The following is a 19,072-nucleotide window of genomic DNA, read 5'->3' as shown; positions in this document are numbered from 1 at the left end:
TCACCTTGAGATCCGAAAAGGTCGCAAGCCCCCAAATTCAGTAAGACGAAGAGTCTGAAAAGTGAAAACTCTATCCAGAATGCAGGTGCATCTGCACCTTTGCCAAATCAAGAAAATGAGCTTGTAGCTGAAAAAGTGGTGCAGAAGGATGCCGAGGTGGAATCAAGGAAGAAAATTATGGAACACACTCCTCCTTAGGGTAATACAGGGGAGAAACATGTATATCCTCCACCTCCTTTTCCTAAGAGGCTGTAGAAGAAGAAGTTGGATAAGCAATTTGCTAAGTTTCTGGAGGTGTTCAAGAAACTTCATATCAACATACCTTTCGCTGAAGCTCTTGAACAGATGCCTAACTATGCGAAATTATGAAAGGTATTCTCTCTCGGAAAGTGAAGCTCGATGACTTAGAGACCATTGCTCTTACGGAGGAATGCCGTGCTGTGTTGCAACAGAAGTTGCCTCCGAAGCTTAAGGATCCTGAAAGCTTCACTATTCCTTGCACCATCAGAAACTTGTTGTTGGACAAGTGTTTATGTGATTTGGGAGCTAGCATCAATATGATGCCCTTATCTATCTTCAAGAAGCTTGGTCTACCTGATCCGAAACTGACATACATGTCATTGCAACTAGCTGATCGTTCCATCGCTTATCCGTGAGGATTAGTGGAGGATGTCTTGGTTAAGGTGGACACACTCATCTTTCATGCTGATTTTGTAATTCTGGACTTTGAGGAAGATAAGAAGATTCCCATTATCTTGGGAAGACCATTCTTGACTACAGGCCGAACTATGATCGATGTGCAAAAAGGAGAGCTTACGATGAAGGTTCAAGATCAAAAGGTAACTTTTAATATGTTCAAGGCAATAAAGTTACCCACAGAAAAAAATCAGTGCTTTAAAGTAGAGCGGGTCGACTCTGTCGTGAATTCGGAGTTTGAGCAATTTCAAAAGTCGGATACCTTAGAAATATCCTTAATAAGGGAATCAGTTATTGAAGATGAAGAAGGAGCAGAGCAATTGTAGGTTTTGAATGCATCTCCGTGAAAGAGGAAGTTGGATATGCCATTCGATTCTCTTGGGTTAGCAGAGCTGAAAATTTCTCAGGAGAATCTCGAACCGTCGATTGAAGAAGCTCCCACACTTGAGTTCAACCCACTGCCAGATCACTTGAGTTATGTATTCTTAAGTGCACCCCATGATAAGGGGTTGGAATATATTTTTGATGATGTAGAAAGTGGCCGTACGGATCCTCCCGTGCATATATAGGGTTCTTCTCATGTGCAGCAGGTAGTTGATAGGACTGGTGTTGGTAATGAGCAGTACAGGCGAGTGACTAGGAGTATGGAGGCCATGCACGACATTCACCGTCGTTTTGCTGCAGATTTGACACACGCTCTCGGTATTGTTTTCCGAGACACTGGTGTCGAGGTTGATTGGCCACCTGATCCTCCACACAAAGAGGGTGATCCTTCACCCGAAGAGGGTGATCCTTCCGCTAACTAGGTATGCCTTTAATCCTTATTATTACCTTCAATGAGGACATTGAAAATTTTAAGTTTGGGGGTGATAATGTAAGGATTAGTTTGTGTGTGTCCATATAGATTCATATAGATTCATATTGCATGTTTAGTTGTATTCCATTCATATTTTTGCATGATTGTTCATATAGGCTATTTTTATTTGTGTTTTTATGTGAGTTCATATAGTTGCATGTGCATGCATATAACATGATCCCTTAGGTTGAGCTATTTCTATCTGATAAGTTGATGTTGATGTGAGTGTAGTGATGACAAATAGAGGGTTGTTTTAAGTCTTAATGAATTTATTTGCATGCCCAGAAAAAAAAATTCACAAGTCTTATAGGTTGCTTTTGATCTAGATCATGGTCATATTTGTTTAGTTGTTGAGATTTAATCACTTGGTTATATTTAGAATTTTTGTTATTCTCGTAATGACGTAAAAGCACTGATTTTTAAACTGGAGAAAAACAGGATTTCATTGCTAGTTATGAATAAGGCTAGGTGTCAAATGGCTAGTAGCTGGCTCATATTTTTATGAGTAGTCTAGGGTTAAATGAGATGGAGTGAAACACACTCATTCAGAAATTGTTGAAAAAAGAAAAAAAAAGAAAAAAATTGTGTTTATGCATAATTGATCAAGAGTGAGCTCTTTAATACTCGCGTTATTAAGTTATAGGGGACTTTGTGCCTAGTGACCTAAGGCTATGATATTCTGGGATCCGCTAACCTAACGCTCACTACATGGGTATTATTGTATAAGTCTTGTGGGACCTCACTCATTGCACGGTCAAATAAGTATCTTTGTTATGTGTTCGATAATAGCATGAATCCTTCTATAACTCTAGTAGAAAGGAGGTGTTGTGAGTCATTATGCGTTTAACATATATTCTAGTTATAAACTTGTGATTGTTTTGAAGAAAGATAAGTTATGGTTATTGATCTAGTATCGAGAGTATTTCTGTTAAGCATTCCACACACGCACGTTCTGGTTTGTGAGTTGGTTTGTGGGATTTATTCGAGTTCGGTTTTAAGTCATTGCATTATTAGAGGCATCGGCTTATTCATTTGGTTATGGTTATTCTGAGGGGATCGATTGCATTATCATTTAGTTGCCAAGGTACCTTCCAAACATATGTAGAAACTCCATCACCAATCCTTCTATGATAACTTGCTTTTAAAACATCCTTGGTAGCCAAGATACTGCGCCAAATATAACCGGGACTTCCACCAATCTCATCATTCAAAAAAATCAGTTTTAGAGTAGTATTTAGCCTTCATGATGGCAGACACAAGAGGATTACAATTATTAAGAAGCCATTTATCATTTTATAATTAAGCATACATGACTTTATAATTTATTTTAATTAAAAGTTAAAGTATATTTTTTTAAAAAATTTAATAAATTTGTAAAAATAATAGAAATGGTGATGTATGTAACCATCCACATAGTCCTATTTTGTAAATCCATCTTTATTTTAGGTTATTTGTTTTTCTTTCTCCCCAATATTGAAATTTTTCCTTCTTAATGCATCCCAAAATATAAGCATGCCAAGACTGTATTTGAATCTGGTACTACATCTAATGACCACGGAGTGGTCGTTTTCTATTTTTAGCCATTTTAATTTATTCTTCGTAACATCATATGTCTTACTTTTTATATAATATCTAGTATATTATCTATACAATCAAATTTTATAATTTACATGCCATTTCTTATATTTGCGATCCAAGTCATATTTTCCTAATATCAGTATCAATTAAAAATTACACTACTTTTAATATTCTTAATACTAACAACTTGTCAATTAACTTTTTCAACTAAAATATCAATTACCTTCTTTCAACTAAAATAACAATTACCTTCCCACCTATTTCTTTACAGTTTTTCCAATATTTGGCACGCTTTTTAAGGCCAATATAAATTATAGTTTTAGAATTTATTTTTAAAATTTTCTTTTCTTTGTATAAAAAATTGAAAATTAGATCTTTATTTTAGAAGAAAAAATTGAAAAAATTAAGGAAATTATTTTATAAAAACATTAAAGTACGTGCCGAACGTCCATCCCTCAATATAAAAAATTGAGTGGTACGGAGGGAATATTATCTTTTATATTTTTCCAAACTAACATATCTATTTTTTCAAAAATATCACAACCAAATTTATTTAATAGAATAGAACAATAGTCTTGTAACTAGTGATGCACAAAAAGCCTATCGGGTCGGATTTTATCTGGACATTAAAAATCCCGATTTTTCTGAAAACAAATAGAGTCGGGTTTTTTTAAAAATAGGGTCGGGCCGAGCCGGACTTCCTAAAAAATATAAGTCCCATTTTAGACCCGCGGGCCGGGCCGGATCGGGCCGAACCGAGTTTTATCCGGGCTTTTTATTTATATACTAAAAATTATTTTAATATTTTATAACTCGAATTATGAGTAGTTTACATAACAGAGAAAATAATATCTTGATATATCAGAGATAGAGTACTTTAGACACCGAAATAAATAATTATTTTTTTATATAATATATAAATAATCATATATACCTTAATTGCTTCTAATATTATAATATAATATTTTAAAAATTATAAAAAGTATTGTATATTTTCAAATTTTATATGAAAAGTTTGGTTTTTTAATCGGGTTTTTCAATGCCCGGGCTTTTTTAGATCCTTGATTTGTTAAATCCGTGATTTTATCCGGTTTTTTCGGGTTTCGGACTAGGCTGGATTTTCGAGAAAAAAGGAGGCCCATTTAAGGCCCGTGGGCGGGCCGAACCGGGCCGGACATTTTTCCGAATCGGTCTTTTTTCTGGATTGGATCGGATCGGATCGTATCGGATTTCGGGTTTCGAATACCACGTATTTTGTGCAATCAAACATATAAAATATATTATTCTGTAAAGTATGTTTTATGAATATCACTAATTTATTAAAATTGTTGAAAATTATTTAAATTTAATAAGTAGAATGTATAATATATATTAAAACACATTTGCTAATCTAGATAGATAATATGTAGACACAAACTTAAAACATAAACTCTAAATCTCAAATTACCAAAAATTAAATAAATGAGGTTGTGATACCTTAAAAGCTTATATATAAAAAGTTAAAATGCACTTTGCACCCCTTAATTTTGATGAAAAAAATAAGAGTTAATTTCATTTTGCATCCCTTTAATTTCAGCATAAGGCAGATTGGGTACATAACTTTAATTATTTATAATATGCATCCCTTAGGTTTTAATACCTTTATAATGACCATCCTTTGACCGATTTTTGTTAATTTTGACCGTTAAATAACGGTTGACTAGGGTTAAAATGAAGATATTAATTATAAAATATTTAAAAAATATATTAAAAATTTGAAAAAATTATAAAATAATATGTAAAAAATATAGTTAATTTTTTTATAGTGCAAGTATCTATATAAAAAATTTATAGTGTCCGTAATAAATATAAATATATCAAAAAATATTATTTAACTTGGATATTTTAAAGATGAAATAATTAAATAGAAAAACTAAAAAAAAATATTATTATTTTAAAAAAGGCTTAAATCGATTTAACACTTGATTCAATTTTTTTAAAAAAATCTTCATATTTTTTACTATTTTTTCAATATTTAAAATTTATTAATGCTTTATTTAAATATTTTATATGTGTTATCTCCGCTTTACCCCTATTCAACTGAAATTTAACGGTCAGAAAATTGCTTACGGGATGATTATTGTAAGAGTATTAAAACCTAAAGGATGCATATTGCATATAATTAAAGTTATGGACCAAATCCGCATTAAGCTGAAACCGAAGGGATGAAAAGTGAAATTAACTAAAAAAATAAATGTGTACTAGAAATTTGGGAAAACAGGTTGGAACCTTTAACTTATATTTTGACATTTATTATGCATTCCTTATCATAATTTCATTGAATTGAACATGGGCAAAATCGGAAATTTAACAAAAGATTAAGTAAATTAAATTTTACATCTTTTAAATTATATCAAAAATTAAATATTGATACATAATTTTAAATTTTAAATTTTTAAATAATACTAGGAATTTCAGTTTTGATTTTTATTCTATAGTATTAATGCTAATATTTTATAATTTTATTACAAACAATTTTAATAATTTGGTTTTAATTATACTAACTTAAATCCCGTGTGATGCAAATGTTTCGTTAATATTTAAAAATTTTATTTATCCCCTCATATTATAATTTTAAAATATTTATATAAATATTTAATAATTATAAATTTATAATTAAAATTATAGGATAAATGTGGTCGTAGTTTAGTAGGATAAGTAGACTATGTCTAGTAGTTTAACAATTTAGTAGTTTAGCGAATATATAACACTATTTATTTAATTTTTAATAATAGAATAAATTGTGGTCGTAGTTTAGTAGTATAAGTAGAATATGTCTAATAGTTTAATAATTTATTAGTTTAACAAATATATAACCCTATTTATTTATTATTTTAATAACCAAAATTAGAGAATACACGTTGAACCAAATTATAACTCATTCCGATTATTATAATATAGTATAAATACTTAAATTAAATTGTAGTAGAGTTTTTAAATTTTAAAATTAATATTATAAAAATGAAAATCAAAACTGAAATTAATAGTTTTATTTGAAAATTCAAAATTTATTATTTTATAGTTGATATAAAGAAAAAATTAATTTTTCATTAATATATGAAAAAGATAAATATTATTTTGTTAAGTGTATTAATGAATTTCCGGTTTTGCCCCTGTCCAATTCAACGAAATTTTGAAAATCGGTATATAATGAAAAATTATAGAGGTACAAACTCAGTTTCGTAAAATTTTAGCATAAATTTGTTTCCAAAACAAAGTCATGAAGATGTAAAGTGCAATTAACCAATATTTAAATCACTAAACTAAAAAAGAAAAATAAGACATAAACGTGTATATTAAAACACACGTGTGTGCTTTAGGAGAGGGGTTATGATATGACCTTCGCTTTGTTAAATTGCTCGAAAGCCCCCCACTCTTAACTCCCATCACAAAAGGTGTCAACGTTCTTAACGTGTACTTGACGGTTGTATACTGTTTGCACAGTTTTGCTAATTTGAGGTGCATAAGTTGTTATAAATGATATTTATGATACACAAATTGTACCATTGCGAAACAATAGGTACATATTCTGTCTTTTACTCTTTATTTAGTTGAGCCAATAGATTAAGCAGGCTTTAATGGTCCGTAGAAATCTCAATTTTTAACTACTCCGCATGTGTTGGGCTCAGTCCGTTTTTGTTAGATAAATGTCCGGCTCGTTAGGTAAACGAGTTGGAACTCCATAACCTAAAAAGCCTCTTGTTTGCGTGCCGCCTAATTCTGTGCCGTTCTTCAAATCTTCGCCACCTTCACTCAACGAATGGCTTGTAGTAACAAAAGAATGAATAATCACCCTCTTAAGTCATTCATGGACCTACCATCCGAACTACAAATCGAGATATTTCTTAGACTGCCACTAACTTCTTTCTTAATAAGCAAATGTGTTTGTAAACACTTTTGCACTCTCGTACAAAACCCTAAATTTATAAACACACATCTTGCTCGTATTACAGACAGTCCCGCTGCTGCCACACAGTCGGTAATATTGCAATATCGCGGTATGTGCAGTAACTGGCACGTTCTTGTCTCGTATGATAATGCCACGAAAGATGTGATCTCTAGGTCATACTTGACTCCACTAGTCCCTTATCTTGGCACATTGATTCTTGTTGGTTCATGTCATGGTTTAGTTTGTTTTTCTGTTCGGATTGATGATAGTTTCGAGGACGACGATATTTTGTTACTGTGGAATCCTGTTACTAAAAAATGTAGATACCTTCCTAAACCTCAGGACAGTGTGTATACTTATACACGTCATGCTATGGAATTCTGTTTCGTTGTCGAAACTAATGATTATGTTATTGTTAGAGTTGGATCTACTTCGGAGTCACATGATAGGATTCGTGTGTCGTTGTACAAGATGAGTATGGATTCTTGGACATAAATGTTGATATAATTGATTTCCCTTCGTATGAATCCAATGTTTTGTATGGTTTCTATCTTAACCAACAGATACTTCTATGTTCGTGAATGGGTCTTTCCATTGGATGGCTTGCAGTAATTCTAATTTCAGACGTATTGTTTCTTTTGACATAAAAAATGAGAAGTTAGGCCTGATGAAACCTGTCGAAGATGATAAATTTGAATTTTCATGTGGATCGAGATTGTATCTTGCAGTGATTGAGGAATCACTAGCGGTGATGCATTGTAACTTAAGGGGTGATTTACTAATCTGGGTCATGACAGAATATGGGGTTCAAGACTCTTGGGTCTTAATGTTTCAATCCGGGAACTTCATAATTTCTCCTGTTCTGAAAGGCTACTGGAAAACTAATTTTGTAGTTTTTGAATACAATACTCTTGATCTCTATGATTTAAGTACCCGAAGGAGGAAGAAGTACTGGATCCAACAACAATCAGAAATTTGTAATTTGACAGGTTGTTTTAACTTCCTTGGTACAATGGCTCTGGTTGAGAGGTAATTATGCAGTCCTCTAGATCTTTTTCGTTTTTTTGCTTCTGTTTACAAATTCCCCCTGCTCCAAACTTAATATTTACGCTGTTACTTGTTGATTGTCAGCAGTATCAGAAGTTACCGTGATTTTATAATCAATGACTGTTTTTCATATTGTTGATGCTGAATCTGTATCTAATGTCATTTTTTTTTCATTTACGAAAATAGTGTAGACATGCAGAGATCACATTGGAACTTTGTTACTATTCGATTATCTTCCTGTGTAAGTGCCTTGAATGCATTTGCTACACAATTATCCAAAAGGTGACTTTGGTATTCGCTTGTTTGCACCTTAGATAGCAGATATCAAGATAAATGAGTTCAGCACAAAGGTAAGTTTGGATGAAGGAGGAGCAAGACAAACCAGAGTGAGCGAAGGTGAGATGAATTCCCAGAAACAGTTATGTTAATGGACAGAAATGACCAATTTTGTTATGCTACAAAGTAGTAGACTAAACAAAACTGATTTGTGTTGGAATATAAGCTAGAATTTTCTAGAATATCTATTTATTTCTATACATGAATGTGAAGTCACAGTCACAGATGCATGAATCTAGTGCATGCACCTTAGTTTTCATATTCCAAGATAATTAACTGTTCTATGTACTAGTTCAGTGAATCTATTTCTATGTAATCCTATAAATTGTAATATCCTATTTCTCAATGATAACAAGAAATTCCAGAGAACAAGTTTCTTCTCTTTGCATTTTATTTTCCCCAACAAATTGGTATCAGAGCCTGTTCCAAGGCCTGTTCCTTAGTCTGTTCCATAACCTGTTCCAGAAACCATTTCTTAACCTGTTCATCAAACATCTTGTTCTAATATGGCCACCAACGGCAACACACTACAACCCCAGCTTCCAAGATTAACTGGAAAGAATTACAATCAATGGAGTATCATGATGAAAGCTTTATTTGGATCTCAAGATCTATGGGAGATTGTTGAAATTGGCTACGATGAACCTGCCGATCCAACTACTCTCAATCAGCAACAATTGACAACCTTAAAAGAAAATCGGAAAAAGGACAAGAAAGCACTATTTTTCATATATCAGGCAGTAGATGAAGCTATTTTTGAAAGGATCTCTACATCAGCAACATCAAAAGAAGCCTGGAGCACACTTAATACAGCATACAAAGGTGAAGACAAAGTAAAGACGATCAGATTGCAGGCTTTAAGGGGTGAATTTGAGTTGTTAAGAATGAAGGAGACAGAGTATGTAGAAGAGTATTTTAACAGAGTTGTTTCTATCTCAAATCAACTCAGAGTCAATGGGGAAGAACTGAAGGATCAGCGGATAATAGAAAAAATTCTGCGAAGTATGTCAAAGAAATACGAGCACATAGTTGTTGCAATAGAAGAATCGAAAGATTTAAGTGAACTCTCACTTGAATCTCTTTTGGGATCCTTACAATCTCATGAATTAAGGATTAAACAGTTTGAATCATCGCCCCCTGAGCAAGCATTCCAGATGCAAGAATTTCATCGTGGAGGCTTTCGTGGAAGAGGACGCGGAAGAAATTTTCGTGGCGGAGGAAGAAGCCAACCAGATCATCACACAAGAGGAAGGACTCAAGCAAGTAATTATCAAGTTCAATCAAATCATGAAACGAGTCCAGGAAATCACTATGAAAGAGGAAGATACCATGGACGACCTAGAGGCAGAGGAAGAGGTAATTAGCAATCTCAAATCCAATGCAATTATTGTCATAAATTTGGTCATTTAAAGAAAGATTGTTATTCGAGATTGAGAAATGAAAGAGAAGAGACCAGTTTTTTACATGAAAATGCTGAATCAAAGAATGAAGAATCTGTTCTTCTTATGTTTAATGAGCAAGAGGTCTCGACCAAGAATATTTGGTATATTGACAGTGGATGCAGCCACCACATGACAGGAAACAAAAGCATACTTATTAATATGGATGAATCTGTCCAGCGAGAGGTAAAAACAGGTGATGATAAACGACACCAGGTACAAGGATGTGGTGACATTCCAATCCAAACCAAGCGAGGCCTGAATTTTGTTCGTGATGTCTACTACGTTCCAGGACTGAAGCACAACCTTCTAAGTGTCGGACAAATGTTAAAGAAGGGACATAATGTAATTTTCAGTGGTGAGCAGTGTGAAATAAGAGATAAGAATAAGTCTCTTATTACAAGAATCAAAATGACGCCAAGTAAGATGTTCCCAATAAAGCTAAATGACTCATCCCTCAATTGTTTCTCTAGTATTGTGGAGGACAAATCATGGCTGTGGCATCTACGTTACAATCATCTAAGCTTTAGCACACTCTCAAAAATCTGTAAGGAGCATATGGTGAGAGGCATTCCATACATCAATAAACAAGATCAAATTTGTGAAGGCTGTGTATTTGGAAAACACAAACGTGATTCTTTCCCCAGTGGAATGGCAAACCGGGCATCTCTACCTCTAGAGCTGGTTCACTCTGATCTATGTGGGCCTATGCGAGAAAATTCCCTTGGAGGTAAAAAATATTTTCTTACATTTATTGATGACTGCACCAGGAAAATATGGATATATTTTCTTAAACAAAAATCTGAAGCTTTTGGAGTGTTCAAGACTTTCAAAGCTCTTGTTGAAAAACAAAGTGGACGTGAATTGAAGGCTTTACGTTCTGACCAAGGAGGTGAATACATGAGTGGAGAATTTGAAGCTTTTTTGAAAGATAATGGCATTAAACATCAGCTTACAGTAAGCTACAGCCCTCAACAAAATGGGGTAGCTGAAAGAAAGAATCGAATCATTATGGAACTAGTGCGCAGCATGCTCAAGACAAAAGGACTGCCTCATCATTTTTGGGCCGAAGCAGCAGCATCAGCATGTTATGTTTTAAACCGTGCTTCTACTAAGGCCGTGCAAGGAAAAACCCCAGAAGAGGCATGGAGTGGTCACAAGCCTGGTGTATCTCATTTCAGGATTTTTGGAAGCCTATGTTATTCTCATATACCAAAGGAGAAGCGTGGAAAGCTTGATGATAAATCTGAGAAGTGCATTTTTGTTGGCTATAGTGAGAATCCAAAGGCATATAGGGTGTTCAATCCAGTGTCAAAAAAATTGACAATCAGCCGTGACGTGATATTTGATGAACAAGCAGCTTGGGATTGGAAGAATGGAAATGAAAGTAGCACTATCACATATGATAACACTCTACTGGAAGAAGAAACAAGCACCGTTCCAGAAGATGTTCCAGAAGATGTTCCACCGCAAGTATCACCAACATCTGCTTCAAGTTCAGAGTCAGCACCTCGCAAAACCAGGGGCTTGGATGAAATATATGGCAGGACAAGAAGGATACTTGAAGAAGAATTTTCAGATTTTGCTTTATTTATGGAAAATGACCCTGTCACTTTTGAAGAGGCTGTTAAAGAAGAAAAATGGAGGGAGGCCATGAAGCAAGAAATGGATGCAATTGAAAGGAATAAGACATGGGAATTAATTGATTTGCCTCCCGGAAAGAAATCAATTGGAGTCAAATGGTTGTTTAAAACTAAGCATGATGCAGATGGAAAAATTCAGAAACATAAAGCTCGTTTTGTTGTGAAAGGTTACAAACAGAAGGCCGGCGTTGATTATCAAGAAGTATTTGCTCCTGTTGCCCGTCTTGAAACCATCCGGTTAGTACTTGCACTTGCTGCTCAAAATAATTGGATTGTTCACCAAATGGACGTTAAGTCAGCATTCTTAAATGGTGTTTTAAAAGAAGAAGTGTACATAGATCAGCCACCAGGCTTCATCAAAAAAGGAGAAGAAAATAAAGTGTGTCGCTTAAAGAAATCACTTTATGGATTAAAACAAGCTCCGAGAGCTTGGTACAGCAGAATCAATGGTTATTTCTTGAAGAATGGTTTCCAGAAGTGTCCTTTTGAACACACTCTGTATGTTAAAGAAGGAGTTAATAATAGTGTTCTTGTTGTCAGCTTATATGTCGATGATTTGATCATTGCAGGAAGCAACGTTGAAGATATTAATACCTTTAAAGAAAATATGGAGAAAGAATTTGAGATGACTGATTTGGGATTGCTACATTTCTTTCTTGGCATGGAGATTAAACAAAGCAATGGTGGATTTTTTATCTCTCAGCAAAAATATGCCAAAGAATTGCTGAAAAAGTTCAAAATGGAAAATGCAAATTCTGTTAGTACACCTGTTGCAGTTGGTCTGAAATTAAGCAAAGAGGATGATACTGAGCTTATTGATCCTACATTATTTAGGAGCCTTGTGGGAAACCTAATGTATCTTACTGCCACAAGACCCGACATTGCTTATGGGGTCAGCTTAATTAGCAGGTTTATGGAATGTCCCAGGATGTCTCACTGGGAAGCAGGAAAAAGAATTCTAAGATACATTCGAGGAACACTCTCAGACGGAATTTATTATCAAAAGGTTAGTAATCCCAAACTTGTTGGATTTTGCGATAGTGATTGGGCAGGAGACCATGATGATAGTAAGAGTACATCAGGAAATGTATTTTTTGTTGGATCTGGTGCTATATCATGGATGTCAAAGAAACAAGTTGTTGTGGCGCTTTCAACAGCGGAAGCAGAGTATATATCATTGGTGATTGCTGGATGTCAAGCCCTTTGGATTAAATGGGTGTTACAAGAACTGAAGCAAAGTTTCAAGGACTGTCCAGAGATTTACTGTGACAACAGCTCTGCGATTGCCCTTAGTAAAGATCCTGTCTTCCATGGCAAAAGCAAACATATTCGAATTAAATACCATTTCATCCGTGATTTGATCAAGAATGGAGAACTTGAAGTTAAGTACTGCAGAAGTGAAGAACAAGTCTCAGACATATTTACAAAGCCATTAAAGTCAGAGGTTTTCACAGGATTGAAGACAAAGCTTGGTGTTACAAGATTCTAGCTTAAGAGAGGCTGTTGGAATATAAGCTAGAATTTTCTAGAATATCTATTTATTTCTATACATGAATGTGAAGTCACAGTCACAGATGCATGAATCTAGTGCATGCACCTTAGTTTTCATATTCCAAGATAATTAACTGTTCTATGTACTAGTTCAGTGAATCTATTTCTATGTAATCCTATAAATTGTAATATCCTATTTCTCAATGATAACAAGAAATTCCAGAGAACAAGTTTCTTCTCTTTGCATTTTATTTTCCCCAACAATTTGGGCAGACAAATATGGCTTAACTGAGGCTGCAAATGATTAAAAAAATAACTGTAAAATTAAAGCTTATTAACCAACTAGTATTATAAACCATCTCTAGTCCCAACACCTATCAGTGTCCTTGAAACACTCTCTAAGTAGGGAGAGCACCGTTCGGTTTGACTCGGTTTTTAGATAAAACTGAAACTGAAATCACATACCTTCAGTTTTAAAAATTAAAAACCCAACCGCGACCGAATCGGTCGGTTCGGTTTTGATTTTAAATCCTCAATTCGGTTTCGGTTGTAAAACCGGAAAAAATTAAAAATGAGAAAAATACATTGCAAACTAAATAAATAAAATTTACTTAATTAAAAAACTTAAATTTATCATCCAAGTTTTCATAAATTAAATATGAAAAAGGTTTAACGAATTCCTTCGCCACTGCCTGTTCATCCTAGCAAACCAGTAAGAAAAATATATGCAAGGACAGCAAGCTATAAAGCTTGTATACTGCCTACTCTGGTTGACATCAAGGTAAATAAATGGTAATTAATATGTTCAATAAACCTCGTTACAGAAACTTCTGCCCAACTACATGTTCACATAACAAAGGACCGGCTACATAAATTGAAACTTTAACAAGTATTGTTGGCATCATATCTGATTACTTTAAGGTGTAAATCCTAACATATAATATAGTTTTCTATATAATATATTATACATTATTGTATTATTATAAAAATTATAATAATCGGCTCAATTTTTATCGATTCGGTTTTTGTCAAAAACCGAAACCAAACCGCTTGTAACAGTTCGGTTTTTCAGTTTCTCAGTTTTAATTCGCTTCGATTATTAACAGTTCGATTTTTTTCGATTTTCACCGGTTTCGATTCAGTTTCGTTTTTTATGCTCAGCCCCCTCTCAAGCCCCTACTCTCAAGCATAGAGGAGTAGGCCTGTCAATCATGCGAAAATCCGATCCGACCCGATCCGATCCGAGACCATTTTAGTGGATATGGATCGACCTATTAAAAATCCGATCCGAGATCCGATAAGAAAAATCCGATTATAAATGGAGCGGATATGAATTTAGGTCGATCCGATCCGTTAATAACCCGATCCGGTATATATATATAAAATGTAATAAAAATATTTTTTAATAATTCTAATTTTAAACGTATTATACTCGAGTGAAGTCCCATAATCTATATTTTGTTTAGTTCAGTCTCTAGTCTCTGTAGTCTAGTCCATTTCTATAACTCTAGTTCTTTTACCTTTAAAGCCGCATAACCCAAGTTTCAATTCATATAACACTTTTATTTCTTAATCAAGTACCGTTATTCTCGAGTCAAGTCTTATTATCCTCCAGTCAAGTCCCATTATCTATATTTCGTTCGGTTCGATCTCCATAGTCTAGTCCATTTTTATAACCCTAATTCTTTTACCTTTTAGAGCCGTATAACCAAACTCTCAATTCATGTAAAACTTTCATTTTGCCGCATCAATTTTTTTCATTGTTAAAATTAAAATACTATACAACTCAGTAGTATGTTTGTTTCAAAAAGCGAATTTTAGTTCGCAATTTATCTTTGGACTTCGTTACTTCTACTTTTATTTTAATATTTTTCGAAATTATTGATTTTAAAAAGATTTTGTAATAATTGAAGTTAAAAAATAAATATATATAAATGGAGCGGATATCCGATCCGAAATCCGTGATCCGAACAGATCCGGATATGGATCGGCCTATAAAAAATCCGGAACCGATCCGATCCGAATCCGAAAAAATAAATAGATATAGATATGGATTTAGACCAATCCGATCCAAACCCGGTCCATTGACATGCCTATAGAGGAGTATGTATATATTTGAAGATCACTTGCATTGTACTTGATCAATTTTAAACAGAGGGAAGGTTGTGCTTGAAGTAAGGCACATCACAGTGCACACATGACATGGTGAGTGATGTAAAATTAGAGATGCACAAAAAGTTTGGGCCCGAAAATCTGGTCCGGCCCGATCCGGTCAAGTCCGGCCCGGTTAAAACCCGGCCCGGTCCCGGGCTTAGGGCCTTGACGGGCCCTATATTTTTAGGCAACGCCTAGTTAAAATTTGATTATTCTAATATATTTTCTTATATATTTATGAATTCACATTTACTATAAATATAAATAATACTTTAAACACATATATATTTACATATTTGTGATTAATAATATTATTTATATACTTCATTGCATAAATAATAAAAGAAGATATAGTAAATATATTATATATATTTGGATAATAATGATAAAACATATTATTCTATACACATGTTTATTTTTTGCCGAACTTAAATATTTTGAACGAAGTAATATTTTCATAAAATATTTCATGTAAACTAATACATTTTTACGATGATCTAGTTGCTAACATATATAGTCTTCAGAATCTCTAATAAAACTCGATCCAATTTAAATTAGAAAAATCCCGGCCCGGCCCGATCCGGTCCGAAAAAAGCCCGGTTGCGCCCGCCTTAAGGGCCCAAATCGGGCTCTGATATTTTCGGAAAGTCCGGCCCGTCCCGGTCAAAGTCAAAGCCCGAAAAACCCAGGTTTTTTCAGGCCCGGGAAAATCCCGGCCCGGTGGACCTTTTGTGCATCTCTAAGTAAAACTCATAAAAAAGGCTGGCCAGCAGTTGGAGAAAATAGAATTGGCTCTGAGTGTTAAATTAGCAGAAACTACTCAAATTTCTTCATTCTCACGTTTAATTACTAATTGGTACTAGAAGTTGTCGACTAAGTTTCACGGGCTGAACATCATAGGTCAACACAAAATAAGTAATGGCAAGTTAGGAGACGTTAGAAAATAGAAGAGGGTACTGATACTAAATCAAAGCAAGAAGAGAAACTTGCCAAGTCTGGAGTGCATAGAACAAGTGCAGCTTCATAGGCAACTCTTGTCGACAATCATACAAAAGCTGTCACTCGAATGTCACTTGTTGTAAATAGGATCATAGGTGTGACATGGTATCAACTGATAAGTTGCCGACTGCTTTTGTCAATAAACAAGAAACAATCTTTAATTATCACAAATATTTACGTTGATACAATCTTTTAATAGGAAAAGAAACTAATCACTACATTCTTCAAATATTTTAGAGGTATCATCATTCTATTACAAATTGACATTGTTATCTAATATTTGAAAGACTAAAAAACCACCACGTTCCCTTCAATGAAACAGAGTGTAAAGATTTTGATACAGAGAGTTTCAGTTTGTTCTGTGAAGTAAACTTGCAATCTGAAGATATAACTAATCTATGTCATTCATGTATGCATTCATTAGGTTTTCCATCGATTTTGTGACCTACAGTCTGTGGCATATAAAGCTAATGGATGTGCTTGTCAGTAATATAAATTATATGTCAGTCATATAATTGTTATAATTATATCGATTTTTGCTCATCAGTCATAGCAAAAACACAAATAAAATTGTTATAGCAAAAGAACAAAATTCTCGTAGCAAAAACACAAACAAAATTGTAATAGCAAAAGAACAATATTGTCATAGCAAAAACACAAATATATGTCTTCTTAGGTAGGTTCATTCAAAGGCCCAAGCATTCTCCCTACGGACCGCCTCCTCTTCCTCCGGAGTGAAATCATTCTTGATGTTGAAAGTCTTCCTGATCTCCTCAGGTGTCTTGCCCTTGATCATATCCGCAACTGTCTGACAAGTCAAATCGAGAAGGCTCTTGATGTTGAGGTAATTTGCAGCTAGAATAAGATCAAAGAGAACCTGCTGATCAACCTTAACAAACTCCTGATCAAAGCTCTTAAGTTCATTCTCATTCGGAGACTCAACATGTTTCTTACAATACTCAATAACCTTAGCCAAGATATTACCGGTTACATTGGGAACAGGAATAGCTGTGTCTGCACAGTCATCCTCAATCATATGTTTGATTGTCTGAGACTCAACTGCCACAGCTTCCTCGAGCTCGAAAGTCTCGTTATCGGAACTCCTCAGCATGATCATCTTTGTTTCGGAAGACATGATTGTTTGGTTGGTTCTTGTTGAAGATATCTTACGGTATATGCAGAACTAATGCAGAGGGCTAGATGTTGTGAAGATTTGTGTTGGGGTTATGGGCTTTATATAGGGAAAAAATAGAGCTTATAGATTCTAATTTGTTTCGGTGTAGGAAAAGAATCTAATTTTTTTTTTTTACTTTGTAAGTTGCCAATTCAAACTCTGTTTGGGAAAATTGAGATACTAATGCAATTTATAAATTTGTCGATCGACTTGCAAATAAACTTGTAAGAAAGGATTTTAATGTCTTAAAAAGTGTGATATCTTCGTATTTATAATTGATCCTATTCTCTATTTAAATTTTAACTAACTAAAGAACTATTTAATTTATTGCACTAATATTCAGTTTATTCAAGTTGGGTCAAAGTGAATTACAAAAAAAATCAAAATAAGCCTTTCCATTGAAAGATTTGTGCTCCTACGTAACACATTTCCATTGCGATTTAGTGAAGAAAATTTAAATCTATACTATATTATAATAGACGAAACATTAAAAGTTTGGTAGTCGGTCGATGGTACTTGCTGGATTTACTTAATTACTCTTACTTAATTGTTCTAATTCTAATTATTGGATCGATCAATTCTAATTATAATTGATATTGAAGTCAATTTCATCTATTACTTTACCAATTTCAATTCTTATTGAGTCGATCAATTCTAATTATAATTGATATTGAAGTCAACTTCATCTATTATTTTACCGATTTCAATTCTATTTTATATTGAACTATACATCATTATAATTTATATTAAATTTAACTTCTTCTACCAATTTAAATTTTAATTCATATCGAGTTCTATATCATTCTAATTTGTTACTCCGGGCTAAATTAAATTTAAATAAATAAATATAATTCATAAGATTTGGTTGATATATAATGTGACTCGGATTAAGATAAAATAATAATACTATCAATCCTTCTACAAAAATTATACTAATGAACTTGGATAAACAAAATAACATATTTTATTTATCCAGGATATAAAAATATATTATACAATTGATTCAAAGTATCACAAAACTAATATAAAAATACAATTCGACCAATATATATATATATACACTAATTATTCAGTCTAAAACAAAATTATCTTATTGATCCGGAAATTTTAAAAAATTAAAATTAAACTAACAATAATTAGCTTAATTTGGTCTGTGTATTGGGTATGGGGCTAAAATTAAATAATGTAAATCACTAATTCGAGATAAATCAAATTAATATTAGATCAAGTATAATTAGTATCTTATTCATGTGAAATAAAAAATGAAATTTTATGTAAAACATAATTTTTTGTAAATACACTTAAAATTTTCAATAAAACTATATCGTTCAATCAGTAATATTGCTTTTTTCAAATATCTTTTATAGAGTTATATTTAATCGATTAAGTAATCACCATGCTAAAATAATAGTTTTTTAAGGTACCAATAAAGGAGACATTATATTTTTACCCTCAATAAAATAATAATTTTATTATAATAATATTTTCCCCTTACCAATGTTATCAGTTTAAATAAGTTTAAATGTTCAAAGAAGTTATGAACATATACGTTTACTTATATAATTATCATGAAGTCATATTATTTAAAGTTTTAAATGAACAAAATTAAGAATTGAATTGTATTTTTCTTAAATTATGTAATTTAAAAAAAAAAAAATTGTGCAGTTCATGCATCGTACAAATTTTAAACTAGTATTATTAAGACACCAAAATCTTGAAGTTCAACAAAAA

The 19,072-nt window shown here is 33.1% G+C and overlaps 3 protein-coding genes across 3 annotated transcripts; 2 read left to right on the top strand and 1 right to left on the bottom strand.

Annotated features, from left to right (window-relative positions):
• The first annotated feature begins 7,169 nt into the window (after positions 1-7,169).
• LOC141674711 (F-box/kelch-repeat protein At3g23880-like) lies at positions 7,170-8,091 on the top strand. Its single transcript, XM_074481412.1, has 2 exons — positions 7,170-7,533; positions 7,622-8,091. Exons 1-2 carry the CDS (start codon positions 7,170-7,172, stop codon positions 8,089-8,091), a joined length of 834 nt encoding a protein of 277 aa, XP_074337513.1.
• Positions 8,092-8,947: 856 nt separating this feature from the next.
• On the top strand, positions 8,948-9,805 carry LOC141674710 (uncharacterized). The gene has a single exon (XM_074481411.1). It carries the CDS (start codon positions 8,948-8,950, stop codon positions 9,803-9,805), a length of 858 nt encoding a protein of 285 aa, XP_074337512.1.
• A 6,869-nt stretch (positions 9,806-16,674) lies between these two features.
• LOC141672660 (SKP1-like protein 1B) lies at positions 16,675-17,355 on the bottom strand. Its single transcript, XM_074479310.1, has one exon. It carries the CDS (start codon positions 17,300-17,302, stop codon positions 16,850-16,852), a length of 453 nt encoding a protein of 150 aa, XP_074335411.1. The 5' UTR covers positions 17,303-17,355; the 3' UTR covers positions 16,675-16,849.
• Between the last annotated feature and the right edge of the window lie 1,717 nt (positions 17,356-19,072).

This window comes from Apium graveolens, chromosome 7 (assembly GCF_009905375.1).
Source record: "Apium graveolens cultivar Ventura chromosome 7, ASM990537v1, whole genome shotgun sequence".
Lineage (NCBI taxonomy): Eukaryota > Viridiplantae > Streptophyta > Magnoliopsida > Apiales > Apiaceae > Apium > Apium graveolens.
The sequence above is the reverse complement of the archived record's forward strand: the minus strand, read 5'-3'. Positions and strand labels throughout refer to the sequence as shown.